This window comes from Crinia signifera, chromosome 1 (genome assembly GCF_055691185.1).
Source record: "Crinia signifera chromosome 1, ASM5569118v1, whole genome shotgun sequence".
In the NCBI taxonomy this organism is placed as follows: Eukaryota; Metazoa; Chordata; class Amphibia; order Anura; family Myobatrachidae; genus Crinia; species Crinia signifera.
Genome location: NC_139217.1, coordinates 335,749,087 through 335,773,645, shown reverse-complemented (window position 1 = coordinate 335,773,645; position 24,559 = coordinate 335,749,087). Strand labels below are relative to the sequence as shown.

Here is a 24,559-nt window from a genome sequence, read left to right as displayed (position 1 = left end):
GTTTTTTGTTGCCTCGGCTTACATTCTGGTCGATTTATACTCGAGTATATACGGTATGGTAATTGTTTCCTGGCACGGCCACCCCGATTTGCATCGGGGTGGTCGTGTCGGAAAAATCGTGCCGGTCGCATCGCATGCGACCAAATCGCATGCGATGCGACCGACGCGATTTTTTAATTGAATCAAATGTGAATAGGGTCCCTGGGACCCGATTTTACATTGGATTCAATGTAAAATATTCCCTAGACCCCCAATTTTTGCCGGCAAAATGGACCTGATTTCAAAGGAAATCAGGTCCATCGTGTACCTTAACTTTAAGGTACACGATGCCCGCGATTGTGGCCGTGGTAGGAAACAAGTACCTACGGTATTTTATAAAATATTTTTCAAAGTTATATTCAGTGCTCAAGCACACATAGCAGTTAATAAGTGCAGCATCTCCCATGTGCTCCCCCCCAGCCCCCTTCCCCTGCAGCAGCAGACCGAATCTCCCTTGCGCTCCCCCCAGCCCCCATACCTGTATGCTTCCTGGCTGCTGTCTTCACTTCTGATATCCTTTCAGCACTACCTGGATGTCCCAACCTGGGTTGGGACCATTTACATCGCCCACGACCCAGGTCCAACCAGTGTTCAACCATGGTCAGGACCTAGGTAGGAAACCAGTGTTACTGGACCTGGGTTGGCCCCTTTTACACCAGCGCTGACCTGGGTCCGACCTGGGTCTTTGCCTCGGTGTAAAAGGGGTATGAGTTCCACTGATCCCATAATTATACCCCTTTCATACCAAAATCCCTGGTCTTCAAACACGGGAGTTTTCAGGGTCGGACCCACCTTCATACCCATTTACACAGCACTTCGACACAGGTCAGACCTGGGTCTGCGCTGTTTACACCGAATCTGGGTCAGTGTAAGTGGGGGAGCACAGGAGACAGTGACATCTCCCCCTGTAGCAGCAGACAGCGACATCTTCCTCTGTACTCCCCCCTCGTGCTCTCCCCCTCAAACAAAATTCTCACTGGGGTGGGAAGCACTTGCTTAACTCACCCTCAACTGTCAGCATGGCCGGTGGAGTGCCTGTAGTCTGTGTGCACGTGGAGTGTGTGCGCTCTCTGCTCCCGGCTCGTGTCTTCTGCTTCTGTGATCTGTAGCGCTGCCACTTCACTGATGTCCCAACCCATGCTGGGGCCATTTACACCGCACTCTAACCAGGTTCTACATCGGTTCCACCCAAGTCAGGACCTGGGTAGAAGTCCCATGTAAATGGACACGGGTTGACCCCATTTACATCACCACTGACCTGGGGTTGCCAGGCAAAATCCTGGGTTTTTGCAGCAGTGTAAAAGTGGTATTAGCTAGCAGAGGGATCCCCTGGAACACTACCTGTCAACGGCTGCCATGCATGTGTACAATTCCCACTTCCAATCCAAGCACGTCACAGGGATGAGCTTTTTTGGAAAATGCAGTAACTTCAAGGTAAATAGTGACCTCAAGTTGCATACCGAAGCAAAGGAGAGTTAATTCAGTTCTTCTTTGCCAAACAGCATTAGTAGATCGATACATGAAAAGTTTATATAGTAGTAATTGGATTGTTAGTTACTATTAAGGTGCGTACACATGGATAGATTTGTCCAACGATTCAATCTCGTTAACGATTTCCTCTGAACCTCCTGCACAAACGATTTGGTGACAAATGATGAACGATTGAGCAAACGATTACACATGAAAGATTGATCTTTAACGATGGTGGAGGGAGACAGTCAATTAGCCTTACCAAATCGTTCATCGTGCATACACATGAAACGATTGGTACACATCGTTAACGATTGGTCGCTGATCTTTCTGCATGCAGGAAAGATCAGCGACCTCTACCAACGACTGTCGGGTACGCGCATTGTTCGATATATTGTTCATACACACGGAACGATTTGAACGATTGGTCGTTAAATCGATCGGGAACGCCCAGATCGTTGGCCAAATCTATCCGTATGTACGCACCTTTACAGTAGATCAGTTTCCGTGGTTCACTTAATACCTGCAGAAATGGACTGTATAATTGTAACTATAGTATTTTGTGTATCTGCAGGTGTTAATTAATGATAATAGTAAAGTAAAACAAAATATATATGACATGATGAAAAAACAAAAGATAAATATAATTGTATAGGCAGGATCTGGGCAGAGCAATGGGACAGCTAGGTAGGGGAGGTGGCACCAAGGCCTCCAGGAATGTCACTGCTCCTTTCCATACAAACAAGCACAACACTTGCACAAAATGCAGCATGGAAAAAAAAAGTTTAGTGACTGTAAGGTTTCATTTAAAATAAAAAAAAAAAGAAGCTGAGCTGTTTGGTATGATTGTACACAATGTATGAGAGCAACATCACCAAGGGGCTGCATGTGTGTGCTGCACTGCAAAATGGTGCAGAACTGATTACTAGTATAAAATAAATAAATAACACACCACTAGTAGCAATCATATCACCATGGCACACAGACTGTGGTGCACACAATGCTCTGATTGCAGGCTGAGCCCACCAAAGCTCTAGGCAAACACTGTCAGGAGCTGGTCTGCAGGGTCCTGCTTAATCTAATGGGTCACTTATGTTGGACTCTGTATAGTGACACCTACGAGGCTGCTGAGGGGAGCCACAAAGGTCATTGCACAGTATTTATTTTGACCTCAGCAATGTAATCGGGAGGTCATCCATGTAATCGGGAGAACACCAATGACCTCCAGTGCCAAAAAGCAGCACCGGTCAGTCACCTGTGTGCGGTGGGGTAGAACTGTGTATGACCTGAATAATTCCGTCAGAAGTGTAACTAGCGATTTATATCGCTCTCCTGGAAAGCCTGGCCGCTCTCCCGCCACACTGTGCTGATAGTAATGTAGGCGGCGGGAGAGAGCAGAGAGTGAGGGACGCCGCTCTCCCCTGTATTGGTGCAATGTGTGCTGTGCATATGTCCCTGCCTAAAAGTGCTCTCCGGTGTGCTGGTGCCCAGTGCCATGCACAGGGGCATGCGGGGAGTTAGACTGGGGGTAATGCCACCTGGCCACACCGTCCACTTACAGCACTTATAGGAAGGGGCCAGGTAGGTCCCCCCCCCCCCACAGCTGCACTGTCTCCCGCTCTCCTTCTTTCCAGTTCTCTCTCTTTTCCCTCTCTCTCCATCTCTCAGTACCCCCCTCCAATTTCTTCCCCCCGTCTCCCTCTTTCATTCCTCCTTTCCCCTTCCTCCTGTTGCCTGTCTCATTCCCTGCACCCCCCCCCCCCCAGTCACTCTGCCGCCGCCGCCGTATCTCTCCGCTGTCACTGTCTATCTCCTTCTCCTCTTTCGCGCTCCCCCCTTTTTCTCCATCTTCATCTGCGGGTTCTCCCCTCTCTACCTGTGTCCTACCGCATGCCCGTGTGACATCCCCTCCTCCTGGCAGTCTCTTCCCATCCTCTGTCTCTCTCTCTCTCTCTGCGGTCTCTTCCCGTGACATCCCCTCACTCCGCCGTCTCTGACATTCCCGCTGTATGTGGCTCCCACTCCCCCCGTGACGGCGGCAGGCTGCAGCCCGCATGCAGCTCACCTGTGCCCCTCGCCCAGTGACAGCGTGTGTCGGTGCTCATCTCCCGGTGACGGTCCCTCGGTGACAGTCACTCCGTATGCTGCCCTTGCGAGTTGTGTCTGCCCCCGGGTGTCCTATCGCCCGCAGAGATGCCTTTTCACCCGGTGACGGCGGCGTTAATGTACCGGGGGGTCTACACCATCCCCGAATTACTGAGAGAGCACCCACCCACCCAGCTCCCCGAGGACGAGATAGAGGGTAAGTGGCCGTATGGGGTATAAGGGGGGGTGGGGGGGGGGGGGGGGGTGGGGGGCAGGTGTGCTGTGTGGGGGGGCAGGTGTGCTGTTTGGGGGAGGGCAGCTCCAACAGGTGAGTGCAGGTGTCTAACACCGGGGGAGTAGCCTACAGGTGACACAAGTGGCTCATAGCACATAATCTAGTGCATTGCATGTCCATAGTGTGACATGTACAGGATTAGGGAACCAGGATGGTTGTCTGTAGTGTTAACGTCTATGGATTGATCCTATTGAACTGGGTGCTGGCATCAGGAATATGCCAGTAGTGATAGCTAGAGGGATATATATCTGTCTGTGATGGTGAAGGTTGTAATGCGGGTGACAAAGTATAAGGCATGTAAGTAGGCTGTTCCCATATGTCTTTCATGTATTTCATTCATAGATTGTGGAGTGGGGGTGGTGTGTTGAGTAGATGGTAATTGGTGTATAGCAGTTGTCATTGTGTGTGCTGATAGAAGGAACTGTTGCCATTCTGGTGTCAGAGCTGTCATACAATCCAAATCTCACCACAAGTAGGAACCACTAGGTTTACACTCTGTTCCCGCTTGCTGCCAGCTGATAAGCCACACACCAGTGTGATGTTTAGTTTCCTATAGGAGCAGTTTACAAAAGAAACAGCTAAAAATGGTTTTACTGATATCATTATGCGCAATGGCTGGAAGTTTGTTTCCATAATCAACCATTCTTAAGTAAAGCATTGTTCCAAGGCTTCCAGAACATACTACCTGTCTGTTTACATTTTATTAACTATCTCTGCTGTATTTTTTGGTATGTTTTATAAATTATAAGGAAATCTAGTTAAAAATGATTACAGTCAAAAGAGTTAGGCTCCTCAAACCAAGACACCTGGTAGCTATGACCGCTGCCCTCAGCTTCCTAAACCACTGCAGTGGGTACATCATCACCTCTCTCCTATATCTGTACCTGCCTGGTTCTTATAGGAGAGCTAGACCTAGCACACATTAAGTATGATAGTCACATTATTAGTGTTTATGTACAGTAACATGTACTTTATGTATGCAATAAAACCAAATTCTAGAACATAAATATAGAAACCATATTTGTCCAATCATATTATAGGAAGTAACCTCAGCTATACAGCACACATGTAACTGTGTAACTTTTGAACATAAATATATATATATATATATACTGAGCATAAAACTTGAAGGTGAATCCAAGTTTCTATTCTTCCAAACCTACAGAAAATACTGTTAAAACCCTTTATGTACTGATTTCTGAAGCAAAACTTGTACACTAGTTGTTTTACTAGGATCTGTATGTAACATTGTGACTCTATAATTACTTGTCTGCACACTGACCCAAAAGTGCACCTATTAGCACTAATCTGTAAGCGCCCCTTGCTGAAATTTTGGCTGGTGTATGATTACACGATTACCCATAAATAAATAACTGTCATTGGCCACTTTGAAGTAGAGCATTACGGCACTACATTTTTACTGTAGCTGCCTCTCAGATTGTGGGCCAGATGCACTAAGCTTCAAATGTGATAAAATGGAGAGTGTTAAATGGCCAGCCAATCAGCTCCTACCTCACATTTTTCAAACACAGCCTGTGACATGGCAGGTAGGAGCTGATTGGCTGGCTGTTTATCACTCTCCATTTTATCACTTTTGAAGCTTAGTGCATCTGACCCAATATTTTAGATATATATTTTCTTTTTTGTTAATTATTTATAGTTTATAAACCACATAGAGCAACGGTTTGAGCATACGGTACCAGCTTTGTGGGTTTAAGCATTGTTGTGCACAAGTAGAGCCTAATTCAAAAGGTGGATGCAACAGCAACCATGACTGCGTCTTCTGCAGCAGCACAACTGTGCCTGTATGCTAATACCGCAGCCTATAGATTTCCTACTGAGATGCCCACTGGCAGCAGTGCTAATCCACTATTGTGTGGACAAAGAGGCGCCATCGGACATTGCATTAGCCCTAGAATGTCTGTCAGAAAATTGCCGCTTAGTTCAGTGTAACTGGGTTTTTAGACACAGTCGCTGACCATGACACATCAATGTCTGTGATCATAATCACATGGATCTGTATCTTAGTCCACCAACCATCAGCAGTTTGGATTCGATTTATGAGCAGACTTCAATCATTGACCTCTTATTTGCGCATATTATTTTATAAACCGCATGAAAGCGTCCAAATCAGGTCCGATGTAATGTGCAGTCTCGTGCGCATCGCATCGGAGCCTGTGAGTCCCACCAGCTGCAGGAGAGATATGTCTAATTGCAGCTAAGCCATGGGCAAATAGCCCGCATAGGATATATCGCATGCGATCCTGCCGCCCGGGAAGGTCCCAGCCGGCTCAAGGGGGATGGCTTGCGACTTCTCAAAGGGGATGAGTCACACAAGTATATGGGCAGCTTAAGTGAGAGGGCAGGGCTCAGATGATGGATCCATGGGCACATTTTGCCCAGTGCATTAGGTGACATGAAAACATTGCTTGCCTAAAGGACATTGAGAGAAAAAAAGTTGAAGCCAGGGAATAACTTAACATCAGCCATTAAATTTGATGCTGCTGATGTATTAAACACAATCTCTGAAACCTCTTTTTTAGAGTGGATTTATTACCTTCATAGTCTTACCTGCTTTATTATGTAGGTCATGCACAATTCAGACAGCATCTCATTGAATTGTGTCCTCTTGGATGTATTCTAGGTGTCTGAGTGTAATTTGAGTATTACTACGTGGTCTGGTCCACATTAGTATAAATTACAGGATTGTGTACAAGACATTTAGCGGACATTAATATGTAGGTGGTTTAAACAGTTTTTTAATTAAAAAAAAATGTATAGCTTAGATTACTATTCGAATGGTAATTGTATAGCTGCAGTATCCTAGCGAGATATTCATATTAAATCACTGCAAACACAGCCCTAGTGATTGGTAGAAGAGGAGGTATACAGTATGAAGGTTTTGTTATGAACAATAAACAGTTTATATAATTAATGTTCCTGTAGAAGCACGTTGTGTACATCCTGCAGATGAAAAGTGTTTCTTAATGTGTACCAAGGGCATGATGATCCGCTCAGTCATGTGGCTTTATCCAATTATAGTCTGATATATCCATTTTACCGCTTTCCTTCCTTTTATTTAGTGGTTATGTGTAACATGTAATGATTATTTGTAACAAACCCATTTTTTTTGTCAGTTTTCTATTAATACGAACTAAGAGGCTTATTTACTAAGATGGGAGTTCTATTGAAGATGGGATATAACCAATCAGAATATACTTCTTAATTTATTTATCACATTCTAGAGGATAATCTATAGAATCTGATTGGTTGCCCATAGCAACATCCCATCATAAATTTAACTCCCATTTTAGTAAATAAACCCCTAAGAAGGGCAAAATGGTTGCTTCCATGGAGCCACGCTGCTTGGTTTGCATAAGTAGAGCTAGATTTTACTTAAACACGTAAGTGTGCAGAGCAAGATGGCGCCATAGGCAAAGAAGCAGAAGATTACATCAGTAAACAGGAATAGTTGGATTGAGAAAGCACAGTTGTTACATAGTATATCATAGATGTACCTAAATGTGCTTTAACCCTTTCATGTCCAACGTCTAGTGAGGCTCAACAGCCCCAGCGCTGGTAGCAGATCCAATGGTGAGCCACTTTAAAATAAGAACATTAACATCGTTGAACATTCAATGTAGATTATTTTTTCATTTAAAAAAATGACAATTAATTTCAACATTTAAACCAGACTGTTTAGTGGCATACACACGTAGTGATTTTGTGCTCTTTTCTAAGCAATCTGACTATACTGCTTGGAAAGTAAGCACAGATCTCTCTGTGTACCCCGAGCAATTACGAATGGCAGTCCCGCACATGGCTATTACCTGCTAACTTAAGGGGCATACACACGTAGAGATGTATTCTAAGCAATTTTGCTAGGTGTAGGCAATTTCCCTTTGTCCAGATCTCCCATGGGGAGCACATACACATGCAGAGATTTGTGCTATGCGATTTTGCTAAGCAATTTTCTTAAGCAAAAAAAGGCCGGGTAGTGGTTCAGAATGAGAGATTGCGATCAGTGTCTCTCATTCTGTACACAGAGATAGATTTGCAGTCACCTGCTATGCAATTTGACTAGATTTTGACTGCATGCACTGATTTACGTTAGCAGGAGGTAATAAATCATTCGGGGCATACACACGGAGAGATCTGTGCTTACTTTTTAAGCAATCTAGTCAATGCTGTTTACAAAAACTCAGCATTTGTGTTAGTGTACAGAGATCTTCCCAATTAATGATTAATTATGGTTATGTAACAAACAACCTTCCTTTGCTTGGTGCATCCAGCAGAAGGCCCCACGTTGGGTGCCACTTTGTAATAAACAACCTTACACCAGACAAGACGCTGACACAGTTTTAGGGGAAAAGCAGCCCGTTTACTTCCACAGCAATTCAAACAGGTCTTTTCCACAGCAAGTTTACTGGGTTCCTTAACCAGGCACCGGTCCACAAACTGCATCCACCATTACAAGCTCCCTGTCTCTAACCCACTGGCCCACCATCTTCTATCACTTGGCCACTTGCTGGCATCAGGAGCCCAGAGTCCTTGCCTTAATGAGCTTAAAGCAAGTGTGACGCATGTGTGCCTGGTTGCTGGAAGTGCTTGCTCCAATACATGAATGGGATCTCAGGAATGAAATTGCAGGGTATTTCTCTCAGTCCAGTCCTAAATCCCAGGTTGCTTTGGTCTGGGGCACCTGAACAACTGTTTCCTGTTCTTCAAACATCCAAGGTGGCATCTGGACTGGACTGCCCCATATCCTCACCCAAAGCTTTGAGCCTACGGGTGAAGCTAAGTCCAGGGCTATCAAAACTGGTGCTTTACACAGGGCACTTTTTAAGCCCTTCCAGACAAGCTTGTCCAGACTTTGCTTTTACAAGCAATCAGTGAGTGGAGCGGCTCTGGTGGCAAATTTTAGAACAAACTTGCGGTAATAACCCACCAGGCCTAAGAAGGCCCTGAGCTAAGTGTTTCTCTAAGGCCTTGGCCAGGCAACAACTGCCTCCACCTTATTAACCTGAGGTGTGTTTTGATTCCGGCCTACCACGTACCCCAAGTACTTAGCCTTTGACATACCTATTGCACACCTGGTTTGGCCGTAAAGCTGTGGAAACGCAGTCTCTTTAACACGGCTTTCACCTTGGCTAAATGAGACTCCCATTGGTCGCTAAAGACAACAATGTCAATTAGGTATGCAGCTGCATACTTTCTGTGGGGCTGGAGCAGCATATGCGTAGCCTGCTGGAATATGGCTGGGGCCCTGTGAAGACCAAATGGCAAGACTCTATACTGAAAGAGGCCATCTGAGATGTAAAAGGCCATTTTTGCTTTGGCCCCCACGGTGAAGGGAATCTGCCAATAGTAATAATAATAATAAAAATAATAATGTTATTTATATAGCAGTTTTCTCCTAATAGGACTCAAAGTGCTTGCATTAGCCTTTTACAGCACAAAATACAAAACAATCTTAACAACTTAACAAGGGACATTAGTGAAATGCTTGGGTGAACAGGAAAGTCTTGAGTCTATTTTTGAATGTTTCCAGAGTGGAAGCTTCTCCCACTGAGTGGGGAAGTGAGTTCCATAGAGTTGGAGCCACAGCGCTGAAAGCTCGACCCTCAGATGAATTCAGGGAAATTCTGGGTACTGTTAGTAGTCCTTCATCAACCGATCGCAGTAATCGAGTGGGACAATAAGGGATCAGAAGCTGCTGCAGGTACCTTGGGCCCTGGTCATGTAGAGCTTTAAAAGTCAGTAAGCCAATCTTGAAAATGATTCGCCATCTTATAGCCAGCCAGTGAAGGGAGTACAGAATGGGTGTTATGTGGCTGATCGGTTAATAGCCTGGCAGCTGTACTTTGTACCATCTGCAAGTGGTGCAATTCTTTTACTTGGAGACCGAGGGAGAGGGCATTGCAGTAGTCAAGGCGCGATGATACAAATGCATGTATGACTTTAGGCAGTTCTTCTGAGGGAATTAAGTGCTTGATTCTGGCTATATTCCTTAGATGATAGAATGAGGATTTAATTGTGGCTAATACATGATGTTTAAGTGTCAAGCCACTATCCAGGACAATACCAAGATTCCGCACATGTTCCGTATTTTGAAGTTCTGCACCCCAAGTGTAAGTCCTATTGGTTGGCTCTTCTTCAGTCTTGTCCTGTGACCTATAATAAGCACCTCTGTTTTATCAGGGTTCAGTTGCAACCAACTGACACTCATCCACTCCCGTAGCTCAGCTAGACAGCCTTTTAGGGTTGGTACAGTATTGGGTTCTCAGGGGTGAATTTATGAAGCTTGGAGAAGTGTTATCTATCCCCATAAAGAACGTTATGAGCAAGGTGATAATGGTTCAGCCAATCAGCTCTTACCTGTCAATTTACATATTGTAGCTGATTGGCTGAACCATTATCACCTTGCTCATAACGTTCTTTATGGGGATAGATAACACTTCTCCAAGCTTCATAAATTCACCCCTCAGTACCTGGAGCAAAGGACAGGTATAGTTGTGTATAATCTGCATAGCAGTGGTAAACCAGGCCATGATTATTACCCAGTGGTAGCAAGTAAACAGCAAAAAGCATGGGAGATAATATGGAACCCTGCGGGACACCACATGGAAGTGGCACTGGTGATGATGAATACACTCCAGAAGAAACTCTCTGTGACCTACAGTACCAGTGAGAAATGATTTGAACCAGCTAAGAACTGTGCCAACCAACCCACAGAAATTTTTCAGGCGCTGAATTAGAATATCATGGCCCACGGTATCAAAAGCTCCTGAGAGATCCAGAAGGATTAAGATTGAGCAGTCACCTCTGTCTCTTGCCATCAGAAGATCATTAAGCACACATACCAGGGCTGTTTCAGTGCTGTGTCTTCTCCTGAATCCTGACTGGAATGGATCATAAATATCAAATATCAATAACCTTTTCTAGAAAAAAGGTTTGATACCGGTCTGTAGTTGCTCATGCAGTTTGGGTCTGAATTTGTTTTTTTAAGAAGTGGTCTAACAATTGCTTCCTTTAGTGGCTCAGGAAAAATGCCTGTTTCCAGAGAGCATTCAAGCTATTTTTGCAAATACAGAGCTGATTATATCCATGCACCCTATTAGCAGCTTAGTTTGGGCAGGGTCCAGGTCACAGGTGGTGGGACACAGCCGTCGGGTAATTTCTGCAATGTCTTTTACATCCATTGGGTCAAAGCTGTTCCAAGACGTTGACCAAGAGTGGTCAAGTATTGGCTTTAGGCTATTTGCTCGATCACCTCATCCTTGGCTATGCCCAGGCAGGAAAAGATCAGCAATAATTATTTGGCAATGGTTGCTGTCATCATATTTCTTAGAGCAGGCATATCCAACGTTGGCCCTCCAGATGTTGTGAAACTATACATACCAGCAGGCTTTGCAATAGTTTTAGCATTCTCTAATAGCAAAACTGTGGCAAAGCATGCTGGGATTTGTAGTTTCACAACATCTGGAGGGCCAACGTTGGACATGCCTGTCCTAGAGGGATGGCTTCATGGTTTTGGGTGGCATAATCAAGGAGGACTAGGATATACTGATGTTCCCTTGCTGATTTTTACACCGGCCCCACAATATCCATCCTAATCCTTTAAAAGGGATCAGAAATTACTGGAAGAAGGATAAGCGAAGCTCTGTACTGGGGCTTTGGTGCGGTACACTGGCAGAAGGGACACTTCAGACAGTACTTTGATACTGATACCCGGATTCCTGGTTAATAAAAGCGCTGCTGTACCCTCTTCAGAGTTTTCTCCTCCACCAAATGTCCTCCCCACATTATGAATGGGCAGCTTCTAAGACCAGAGGCTGATGGACCCATAGTACTATAAGCTGCTCAACTTTCTTACCCCATTCCTTGACAAATCTATATAGTAAAGGGTTTAGCCATTTTCCCCAGTGCAGCATATCTCTCCATTACGGCAGCTAGATCCTCCATATTTTGGGGATCAGCCTGGAGAACCCACCTCTGCATGCCTCCTTCTACTACAACGCCAGTCCTGGAACCGCTGGCCTTTGCAGTATGGCAGCTTTAAGCTGTGAATAGGTGGATGCCTGGTCTGCCGGGAAGTCATGGTACGTTTTCTGGGGATCAACCATCAAATATGGGACAGCTTATGTCCCCAGCTATTCTCTGGCCATCCCAGGTGTGTGCCCCTGCGCTCAAAGGTCTCCATATAGGCTTCTAGATCATCTGAGGGACACCCTAGGCTCCTGGTGATGCTGTCACAGGAGACCCACTTAATCATGAATCAGGTGCAGGGTTTCCTGCTGAGCCTGTACTTGTGTTTGGAGAAGCTGCATCTAGTATTGTTGCCCTGCAGCCACATTAGTTAAGGCCCTTAATTACTCCATGGTGGATGGAACGGATGCTTGGTATATGAATCTTGCATCCCTTAACATTTACCAATAAACCACAATTCAATAAACAGAAAAAAAAAAACCACGAAAATAAAATAAAAAAAAAACACTTTTTTTTATTAAATACAACTGACACACACACACACTGGCTGTTTACTAAGGTTACTAACCTGACCAGAGGAAGTTAGCAGCGTCTGTGGAAACTGTCACGGCTTCAGTGGCTTCTGCAGCCGCTAGGTTTTGGCTGTGCTTGGTGCGTCCAGCAGAAGGCAGAAGTGCCACTTTGTAACAAACTACCTTCCACCAGACAAGACACTGACACAGTTGTAGGGGGAAGCAGTCTGTTTACTTCCATAGCAATTCAAATAGGTATTTTTTATTTATTAACAGCAAGTTTACAGGATAACTTAACCAGGCCCGGTCCACAAACAGCATTTATTTATTAACAGTTTCTTATATAGCGCAGCATATTCCGTTGCGCTTTACAAAGGAGACAGTCATACAACAAACAGAGTATTTACAGAGAGTCAAAAGGTAGGAGGGCCCTGCTCGCAAGCTTACAATCTATAGGAAAAAAATGTATTGATACATAAGTATACATACTGTATTCTTTATTGCATTGATTCCACCAGAATGCAAGGTTCTGTGACTGGTTCTGGAATTTGATAAGCTTGCCTGAAGAGATGTGTTTTTAGGGAACGCTTAAAGGTTTGGAGACTGGGGGAGAGTCTTATTGTGCTTGGGAGGGCATTCCACAGAGTGGTTGCAGCCCGAAGAAAGTACGGTAGAATACAGGTAACCAATGAAGTGACTGACAGAGTAGCTTTGCAGACGATGAACGTCCGGCTAGGAAGATTAGCTCGCAGCTGCATTCATGATGGACTGTAATGGTGAGAGTCTGTATTGGGGAAGGCCAATAAGGAGACTATTGCAATAATCAATGCGTGAGATAATGAGAGCATGGATTAGAGTTTTTGCAGTGTCTTGTGTAAGCATGGACGATTACAGGCTCCCTGTCTCTAACCCACTGGCACACCACCCTCTATCGCCTGGCTACTTGCTGGCATCAGGAGCTCTGAGCCCTTGACATAACAAGCTTTAAGGTAGTGTGACACGTGTGCCTGATTGCTGGAAGTACTTGCTCCAACACCTGGACTGGATCTGCATGGATAGGATCTCAGGAATGAAATTCCAGGGTATTTCTCTTTCGTCCAGTCCGGTGACACAGCTCCACAATGGGATGTAGTAGGGTCTGCCAGGAGCCAGGCACCTATGCTTCAATTCTTTGGGAGCAGGCTCCTCCCTCTGAATCCCATAATGCTTCAGTTTCGTTTTAGGTGCCCACAGGAGTGGGTGCAATGCTGAGTGGCTGCGATGCAGCCACACTTTTTTTCTTTGGATTTTTATTAGTTAGACTAGGTTTTTATTGTTTTTTTAACATTAGACTTAGTGGCAGGTTTTGCCAGCGTGTGACTTCTGGCTGAAGGCAATACACGCTGAGAGCGCAGCAGGACACTGACAGAAGCGCGTCCTGTCAGTGATCTGTGTGCAGAGGAGGGCATTCGCCGGAGGAATGCCCACTCTACACAGCGCTTACCTAAGCTCAAACGGAGGTTTGTCCTGGGCTCCGGGGGACCCCATCCAGCGCCTTGCCTAGAAGGGGATCTTGGGGACGGGTCTCTCAGCGATGGCGGCCACCATCTTTAAGAGTTTGGAAACTGAAATCCCCCAGGGGAGTTGAGGTTTCTTACAGGACGCCCAGCGTTTCTGGGCAACTCTAAGTGGTCCCTAGAGGGGGAGTTACTGGAGGGGAGAGGCATAGTGGAAGCGCCTGTGTGTGAGGTTTGTCGCCAAAAGACATCAGCTACCCTCACTGGAAGGGAGACTTGGTCTCTTCCATGATTTACTGGCGCCATTTCTGTGCTTGCTGTGGAGCTGAAAGACAGAGATCCTGCTCAGAAGTCTCTCCTGACAAACGCTTCCCCTGCTGATCGCTGGCAACAGAACACACAGATAAGTACACTGGTGCATTACTCTATGAATTTGCCTGAACGTTTAGCAGTGTTTTATTCTGATATTAACATGGCGGACGAGTGCAGTTCTGTTGCTGGGGAGGGAGCGAATGAGATGTTTTACCATTGCAAAAGATGTAATGTAAATTTATCATGTGAACAGTTGGACCAGGGGGAATTGTGCCCTTCCTGTGAAGCTGTGCCCTGTGGGTCACGGACCCAGAGTCCTGAAGGAGCTGAGCCAGCGTGGGCTGTGGCTTTGGAACGGTCTGTTAAGGCTTTAACAGAGGCTTTAAATAGGCAAAAAGGGATCTTTGGTGGGATCTCCGGGACCTATTCCCTCATCTCAGGGATCTCTTACCCCTGCACAGGGAGACCCTATCTTGCTACAGGCTATGCAGGACACTGCACAGGGTGTGCATAAGATGTCTTCTCTTTTGGAGCAATTTACAAAGGTATCTGATGAGGTGATGTTTAGACAGGGTTCTTCTATGGTACCTCCATTAGCTGCTGACACAGATGATGGTGGAGTAGATGAGGATGATTTGTGTTGGTCACAGGGAGAGGAAACAGATTCTTCAGCCTCTGGTATTGAAGATTTGATTCTGGCTGTAAAACAGGCTCTGGATTTGCCTGCTGAGGAAAAGGCTGCTGCGCAGTGTACTTGTTTCCTAGCACGGCCACACCGATTAAGATCGGGGTGGTCGTGCTGAAAAAAATCGGGTCAATCGCATCGCATGCGATTTGGTCGCATGCGATGCGATTGACGCGACCGACCGATTTTTGACCCGATTTTTTTCATTGAATCCAATGTAAATTGGGTCCCTGGGACCCAATTTTACATTGTATTCAATGAAAAAAATTCCCAACCCCCCCCCCAAATTGAAGCGCGTAAACAGCAGCCCACGATAGACGCATACCCGAAGCGTGGCGAGCGCAGCGAGCCCGCGAGGGGCGGCGGTACGCGTCCTCCGACCTTTTCATGCCCTACTATCCACTAGGGCGTGGAGTGAGAATAGAATAGTGTGGCGAGCGCAGCGAGCCACCGAGCCTGAAGCGTGGCGAGCGCAGCGAGCCCCGCGAGGGGACGCGGATACCTTCACAGGTAAACGCGTCCCTTCGCGGGCTTCACAGGTGTCCGCGTCGCCACGGACACCTGTGAAGCCCGCAAGGGGACGCGTATAACTGTGAAGGTATCTGCGTCCCCTCGCTGGGCTCGCTGCGCTCGCCACGCTTCGGGCTCGGTGGCTCGCTGCGCTCGCCACACTATTCTATTCTCACTCCACGCCCTAGTGGATAGTAGGGCATGAAAAGGTCGGAGGACGCGTACCGCCGCCCCTCGCGGGCTCGCTGCGCTCGCCACGCTTCGGGTTGGCGTCTATCGTGGGGCGACGACGGGGACATCTATAATGTGAAATGGGTCATATGGACCCATTTCACATTTTTTGACATTTTTACACCATTTCAATGTTAAAAATTTTTTTAACATTGAATCCTATGCAAAAATCGGGGGCATCGCGTCGCATCGCGTCGGGACCAATGTTAATGGTCCCGACCGACGCGATGCCCCCGATATTTTACCTTTCCCGACAAGATTTCAATGTTAAAATATTTTTTAACATTGAAGTCTATGGAAATATCGGGGGCATCGCGTCGGTCGCGTCGGGACCAATGTTAATGGTCCCGACCGACGCGATGCCCCCGATATTTTATCCTAGCCGGCAAAATGGACCTGATTTCAAAAGAAATCGGGTCCATCGTGGGTAATCGTGTCCCTTAAGTAAGGGACACGATTACTCACGATTGTGGCCGTGCTAGGAAACAAGTACCGTGTGTTTAAAAGGAGCCATAAGGATCCAGTGTCCTTTCCCTCGGATAAAGGCATGATTGCTTTATTAGGGGAGGCTGGCAAGTCTCCAGAAAAGAGACTGTTAATGTCAAAGAAATATGCAAACATGTACCCCATGCCTGAGGATCATATCAAGGTATGGGAGAAGGTTCCTCTGGTGGATTCTTCTGTGGCCAGATTATCCAAGGCTACTGAGCTGCCAGTGCAGGGTGGCGCGGCCTTTAAAGATCAGGTTGATAAGAAGGTTGAAGGCTGTCTGAAGGCAGTTTTTGAAGGTGTTGGTTTCACTATGCGCCCCATTATTGCTTCGGCCTGGGTGGCAAAAGCCATGATCAAGTGGGCAGAGACTTTGGGTAGTCATCTCCAGCAGGATGCGGAAGCTTTTTCTGTGGCAGAAAAGTTGAGGTGTGCTGCGGAATATATATGTGAAGCTAGTGAGGAGGGTGCCAAAATGTCGTCCAAAGTATCCGTCACTTCTGTTACTGCCAGAAGAGCTCTCTGGTTAAAGGCCTGGGAGGCGGTTAGTGAATCTAAAAAGTCACTGGAAACTATCCCTTTTAAAGGTGAGCTTTTATTTGGGTCGCAATTGGATGAGATCATCAAACAGGCTACTGGGGGTAAGGGTACTTTTCTTCCCACCACCTCTAAATCCTCTGGCTCTAAATTTGGAGCCTTTAAACTGTCTTTTCGTCCTTCCTTTCGAGGGGGAGCAGCTGGCAGAGGTCAGTCAGGGCGTGGAGGATTCCAAGCCGGCAGAGGTAGAGCGACCAATTCAAAGTTTGGCGCCTTTACAAAGAAACATGCCGCCAAGGGGGAAGACAAGCCCTCTGCATGACGGCGGGGACTCCCTGTTTTGGGATCAGAGTAGGGGGTCGCCTCCTGCAATTTCAGTACAGTTGGAGGGTAGCCACGGAAGATCCGTGGGTACTCTCCATTGTTTCAGAAGGATATCAAATAAATCTCAGGGGTCCACCCCCTCGCAGATTTCTTCCCACCCCTTTACCAAGGACCGCGTCTCTCAGATCTTCTGGGAGCTGCCTTATCTCTCGAGAAGAAGGGGGTAGTTATACCGGTTCCTCGAGAGGAGATTGGAAAAGGTATTTTTCTTAGTCCCCAAACCAGACGGGTCATTCAGGCCCATTCTAAATTTAAAAATCTTTGAATGTTCATCTTTGGGTGGATCACTTCCGCATGGAATCCCTGAGGTCGGTGCTGTTGAGCATAGAGCCAGGGGAGTTCTTGGCATCAGTGGACATTCAAGATGCTTATCTCCATGTACCGATCCACAGAGATTTCCAGTCTTTACTCCGGTTTGCAAATGGGGGAAGACATTGGCAGTTCCAAGCACTCCCGTTTGGGCTTGCCACGGCCCCGAGAGTGTTCACCAAGGTGATGTCCACCATGGCTGCAGCTCTCAGACTGCAGGGAATAATTGTTATCCCTTACCTGGACGATCTGCTTTTCAAAGCAGAGTCGGCAGAGTTGTTACAGGTTCACCTGGAGGTGGCAACACAGTTTTTGAAAAGTCAGGGCTGGATCTTGAATCTGCCCAAGTCCCATTTGACACCAACGCAGACTTTCGAAACTATCCAGTTCGCCAGATTCCATTCCAGGATTTTCCAATGGAACATCCTATCCTGTTGGTCCGGAAATGCCAAGACGATGAAACAGAAAGATTTATCCCTGTCACTGGAGTCCAGTGAGTCTCTCCTATGGTGGACGGATATAGAAAATTTGCAGCTGGGGAGATCTCTCAGGCCCTGGGATTGGTTGGTCTTAACGACCGACGCCAGTTTGAGGGGCTGGGGGGCAGTAGTTCTTCACCTGAGGCTTCAGGGCCTTTGGTCGAAGGAAGAGTCCAAACTGCCTATAAACATTCTGGGGCTGAGGGCAGTCTTGAACGCATTAATTCAGGCGGAGGATTTTCTGAGGAGATCCCCGCTGAGAATACAATCGGACAATGCTACGACAGTGGCTTATTTGAACCATCAAGGCGGGACACGCAGCAAGATGGCGATGGCGGAAGTTTCCAAAATCTTCAGTTGGGCAGAAACCAACGTTCGAGCATTGTCGGCGATATTTATTCCAGGCATCAGGAATGTGGAAGCAGACTTTCTCAGCAGGGAGTCGCTTCGGGAAGGAGAATGGACTCTCCATCAAGAGGTTTTTCAGGAGATTGTGAATCGATGGGGTCTGCCAGACATAGACCTGATGGCGACAAGAATGAACCGTCAGGTTCAGAGGTCCTGCTCGCGGGTGAGGGATCCTGCAGCGTGGGCAGTAGACGCCATGACAGTTCGGTGGGACTTCCAGATGGTGTAAATTTTTCCTCCATTTCCCATGTTGCCGAGAGTATTGAAGAAAATAAAGAATCAGGGAGTACGGGCAATTCTAATTGCGCCAGACTGGCCCAGGAGGTCATGGTACTCCGATGTACTGAGGTTGTCGAAGGATTCCTGGAGGCTTCCTCATCGTCAGGACCTGTTAGGCCAGGGGCCGTTTCTTCACAAGGACCCAGGTCGTCTCAATTTGACGGCGTGGCTTATGAAACCTCCTTATTGAAGAAAAAAGGGTTTTCTGATGAAGTTATCCAGACCATGCTGAGGGCCCGTAAGCCGGTGTCTGCGGCAAATTACCATCGGGTCTGGAAGGTATACATTAGATGGTGTGAGAGGCAGAAGCTTCACACTTCCAGATTCAAATTGTCAAGACTTTTAAATTTTTTGCAGGATGGTTTTTCATCAGGCCTTAGTCTGCAATCCTTAAAGGTGCAGCTTTCGGCCTTATCTATATTCTTTCAAAAGAGAGTAGCTTTGCTACCTGAGGTTCAAACCTTTTTACAAGGGGTTGCAAGGCTTAAACCGCCTTATAGGAAGCAGGTGGCGCCTTGGGACTTATCTTTGGTCTTATCTATGTTACAGAATCCTCCTTTTGAGCTGCTAAGATCTGCGGAGCTAAAGTATGTGACGTGGAAGCTCACTTTTTTGTTGGCAATTGCATCAGCCAGATGAGTGTCTGAGTTGGGTGCCTTGTCTTGCAAGTCACCTTTTTTGATTTTTCACGATGACAGGGCTGTGATGCGAACAGTGCCAAAATTCCTACCTAAGGTAGTGTCATCTTTTCATTTAAACCAAGACATTGTACTTCCAGTGTTTTCTCCCCCAGACGGGGTTAAAAATAGGGACAAACTGAAGAGATTGGATGTGGTTTGCGCCTACATTGAGAGGGTAAAGGAGGACATTCGAAAATCGGATTTACTCTTGGTGCTATATGATGTGCATAAGGTTGGGTGGCCTGCCTCTAAGCAGACCATCGCTCGCTGGTTGAGATCTACTATTGCCTTTGCCTACTGTAAAGCAGGTAGACCGGTTCCGTCTAGGATAAGTGCACATACCACCAGGTCGGTTGCTTCTTCCTGGGCAGTGCGCCATGGGGCTACTGCGGAGCAGTTGTGTAGGGGCTGCCACCTGGTCCTCTGTTCATACCTTTACCAAATTTTACAGATTTCATGAGTTCGCATCGGAGGACGCTTCATTCGGACGGGCAGTGATGAGAACTGTTGGTCTGAGCGTACCCTCCCAAAGGACCGGCTCGTGAATGTCCCATTGTGGAGCTGTGTCACCGGACTGGACGAAAGAGAAAAGGGGATTTTTGTAAGAACTTACCGTTCGAACCCCTTTCTCTGAGTCCAGTCCGGTGACACAGCGATCCCTCCCTTACGCTCAGTTAAGTGTACCGTTCATGTGTTGTCATGTTATGGTTCTGTTATGTTACATATAAAGTGTTCAGGCATTGTTCTGAGTTATGTATCCTAGTGTGCTCTTGAAGTTGAACTGAAGCATTATGGGATGCAGAGGGAGGAGCCTGCTCCCAAAGAATTGAAGCATAGGTGCCTGGCTCCTGGCGGACCCTACTACATCCCATTGTGGAGCTGTGTCACCGGACTGGACTCAGGGGTTTGAACGGTAAATTCTTACAAAAATGACCTTTTCTCTTAGTCCAGTCCTAAGCCCAGGTCGCTTTGGCCTGGAGCTCCTGAACAACTGTTTCCTGCAAAAACCCGGGTTGGCATCTGGACTGGACTGCCACACTTACTTAAAGCTTAAATGTGGGTAATTGAGCAGAATCTTGAAAGATGAACAGTTAAACGTAATGAAAGTGATGGATTTTGGAGTGCCGTATAATATTTGCACTATTGCAAAATGCGCATCTTTGTCTTTTATCTCACCTCTTCACACAAGTAGATGCATTTATAATAGTTATAATAATAATAACAACAACAACAGAGAGTAGGCATGCATATTGACATGCAAAGTGTGTCTGGTAAGTCGCTGCAGTGTAAAACAAAAGTGGACACAAAGTTTCTCCACAGATGCACCCCAAATCTCAGGGCAATTTGCATGTTTTGGATCTGTATTTGGATTTGCCAAAACCACCCTTGTGGGTTTTATTTTAGATTTTGGATCTGTATTTGTTTTGCAAAAATCACAGAATTTGGCATATTTTTGTTCCTACGATATTATTAACCTCAATAACATTCAGTTCCACTCATTTTTAGTCAATTTTGACCAGCTCACAACAATATTGTTTTCATCTAGACAGGGTCAATAAACTATGAATATGTTTGTCGTCTACAAAAGAAGACAATCAGTAATGTTCCAAACAGCGCATAATGCAAAGAAAAGAGGTGCAAGATGGAATTATTCTTGGGTCCTCCCAGCCATGCTTATGTTGTATATATTAAACAGGACATGTACAGTATAACAAATAAATTATTTCAGTGACAAGGACTGCAACACTTGTGGGTGAAATGATTGGTTTGTTTGGGGCCCCCACAAAACAAGCTGACAACAGGCAGTGGACATTGCTCTCTCCGTGCACAAACTGTAGTGTACAGTAGGCAAGATGTCAACATCATCATCATCTGCTTCCTAACCCCATCAGTGTGTACATCCTCTTCTTCACACATTATGAATTCATCCCAACTAAAATCCACCATCACAGGTGCCTCTGTATTTATAATTGCTGGCAAAGTTCTTCCTCGTCGAATGTGTAATTTATTTGATAAATATCATCTTTTCCACATTTGGGGGAGTAACCGGCTATGGCGATCTCTGACAAGGTTCCCGGTACATACTGGAGGGTGGGCAACTTTAGTACAGCAAAGCTAGTTTGTGCAAAGGACTTGAAATGATCTTGGTTTTCCTGCCAGTAGTGAAACAGACTGTCTGACATGCCTATTTAGATGCTATCACCAAAAAATTATCAGCCATTATTTGAATGATGACCATATCAGATGGAGTCAGGGAGACATGTCACTAACTGTAGGCAGTTCTTTCTTAGGAACAAAAAATGTTTTCCTGGCAGTTGTCAGAGAAACTGTAGGAGATGTGCCGTGCCATGCCATGTGCCGCTTGAGCTGACAATTTGTTCACCAACAGCTCTTTGCTTCTCATCAGATGTATGACTTACCTAGGATCAAGTATGGTCGCCAAAGTATAGTGATCTGATTTCAAGAGATTGAAGTCCTTGGATCATGGCAAAGAGAATTAAAGGCGGGGCGTGGCTTGGGCTAGCATGTGAGCGGACACAGAGTCCGTGAGCTCCGCTTGAATCCTTTGATAAATCCTCTGTTTGGAACTCTGGACGCGACCCTGCTCCCCTGAGAAGGTGTGTGAGACCCCCCAGACGCTCGGCAGCACTGCGCAACGGACTATACCTGAATAGACGCTCCGGTGTGTGGCATCCAGATCAGACGCGGCAGTTTCTCCTCCAGCCCGGCGCCATCTTGGATCTCGGCGCGGAGACGACCCGGCGGCCTGCGGCGGTGATCCTGCAGCGCGCTCAGCCCAGACTAAACTCGTCTTGTCTGCGGCGGCGTGTGTCCCAAGAGAACCATCGGGTGACGCGTGTGGGGGTGAAGGCAGCCGGCGGGAAGGCACGGTGACCGCGCAACACAGGCGCCGCCATTTTTCTCTCTGTATCTCCCTTTACTATTGTGTCGGAGGGGACCTGCAGTGTGACACCGGAGGGTGCCTGCCGGTTGGGCAGACATCAGAAGAGAGAAGGAGAGGGAAGGGGCGAAAGGGGTAAGCGTGACCCCCCCCCATACACACCGCACATCACCCACGTGACCTGGGAGACCTGGCAGGAGGGGAGCCCTTATAAGATAATACAGCAGCCATCTTCTCTCTCCCTGTGAGGCTGTGCTTCCCTAAAGCAGTCTGTGCTGGGCTCCAGGCTCAGGCATAACTGCTGGGACTATCTCTACATCACAGCCAAACGCCCCCTACTACCACATCCCTGTACTGGACTGCTCCTCTATCCCACACTGTGTATCCCCCTGCCTTAGGTGATACGGACTCTACATCAGCACAGAGAGGGATATCCCCTCTACTCCCTTATCCTTTGTACTGCACTGTGGGTCCTAACTGCTGGCACTGCCTCCCCCAAGACACTGCACTGCACACCCCGGTTCCGGACTGGGGGTGGGTGGTGATCCATATTTGCTGCATATAAAGACCTGTGAACACAGGAGACATATATCTAATATACTCCCTTACCACCTGGAGTGCTGAGTTGAGGCCCTATCTATATTGAGACATCGAACACCTAGGTGTGAAGCGACAGCATAACTCGGTGATACCCTACCTGTTAAACATGGGTAAGACGGGACATGCCTCGGCAGCTTCTAAGCTTGAAAAATTCGCCAGAGGCTCTCAGGCGACCACCCCACCTCACCCTGAGGACTCCCTCCCCCCATCTGCCGGTGACACCGACTCTGCCTCTGCGGCACCCCCTGTTCAATCTGCTCAATCCACCCAACAAATCCTGGAGGCGATTGCAGCATCTGAGCACAGGGTCACAGATAAAATTGGTCAAGTCCAATCAGACATCACCCTGATAAGGCACGATATGCAGAAGCTCCGTGAGAGGGTTGGCGAGACGGAACACAGAATATCGGACTTAGAAGACATTACCAATCCCCTAAAAACCACGGTTGCAGAACTGGCAGCGCAGGTAGACACTGTAAAGGCCAAACTGTCTGATATGGAGGGTCGTCTCAGACGCAACAATGTGCGGCTGGTGGGACTTCCCGAGAGAGCCGAGGGATCTACCCCGGAGCAATTCCTGGAGTCCTGGCTGCTTAAACTCTTTAAACGTGAGGACTTTACCCCCCAGTTCTCGGTTGAACGGGCTCACCGCTTGCCCTCTAGGGCCCCGCCGCCGGGTGCTCCGGCCCGCACGTTTATTGCCCGATTTCTCAATTACAAAGACCGGGATGCCCTGCTGCGGTTGGCTAGGACACAAGGTCCACTAAAATTTGAGAATCACAATATCTCGGTCTACCCAGACTTCGCCGTCGAGGTCCAGAAATCGCGCTCTCTGTTCATCAATATCAAAAAACGCTTGAGGGATAGACAGATTCAATATTCCATGATATTTCCAGCTCGCCTTCGTGTGGTGCATGCGGACACTATCCACTTCTTTAACTCAGCCAGAGAAGCCGAGGCGTGGCTGGAACGTATTCCCAGACCCCGGGACTGAACGTGTGGATCCAAACCCGGTGATGCTGATCTGTAATCCTGTTTGACTGCGGTGGTAATGTTGCGTAGTCGGGATACTAGCTAACACGACGCAGTAGACAGGAGGGTCCTCGCAAATTTAATGCAAATGTTTTATGTTCGCTGTTTAAATATGGGTTCGTGTCTAGGGTATCCAATGATACCCGTGCATAATATCTAGCGGAGCCCATGTAGGTAAATAGCTTGTAGGAACAACTGTCTTCCTATACCCTCTTGGGTTCCACTTGGTAGTACACAATTTTTTCTTAACTTTGGTATTAGTTAGTTTGGTTTAAGGGAATAGGTATATCTAGTTGGGTAGATATGCAGGGAGGGGGGAATTTGGTTTTGTTTTGTATAGTAAGTTTAGTGTGTCTTGGTCTCTATATATGTATTAAGAGCAGATGTGTGAACGTGTTGTTGCCTGGGAGGGGATGTGGCTTGGGCTGGGGTGGGGGGGTGAACGGGAGGAGGTCCGCTCGGGCGGGGTGGGCTTGGGGGTCAATTTTTAGTACATTAACTGCATACAGTGACTTCATGCAACCAACTCCATGGCTGATCACAGGAGTGGGTTGAGGATGCTTAGCTGGAATGTAAGGGGGATGAATCACCGTATTAAACGTGCACTAGTCTTTAATCAGCTTAAAAACCATAAGGTTGATATTGCCTGTATTTCAGAAACACATATCACTGGTAGCAGAACCCTAGCAATGAAGAAACCATGGGTGGGCTTTATGTACCACTCAACATTTTCAAATAATGCTAGAGGGGTCTCTGTATTAATTAGAAAAACCGTTAATTTTCAGATGGTCCACAACCAAATTGATCAATATGGTAGGTACGTTTTCTTAAGGGCC

General features: G+C 46.9%; 1 protein-coding gene across 1 annotated transcript in view; it reads left to right on the top strand.

Annotated features, from left to right (window-relative positions):
- Nucleotides 1-3,248: 3,248 nt before the first annotated feature.
- CABP7 (calcium binding protein 7) overlaps nt 3,249-24,559 on the top strand; it is a 117,473-nt gene continuing 96,162 nt past the window's right edge. The window contains exon 1 of the mRNA XM_083145334.1: nt 3,249-3,811. Coding sequence (XP_083001460.1) covers nt 3,703-3,811 — 109 coding nt within the window. The 5' untranslated portion in view covers nt 3,249-3,702. The remainder of the gene's footprint in view (nt 3,812-24,559) is intronic.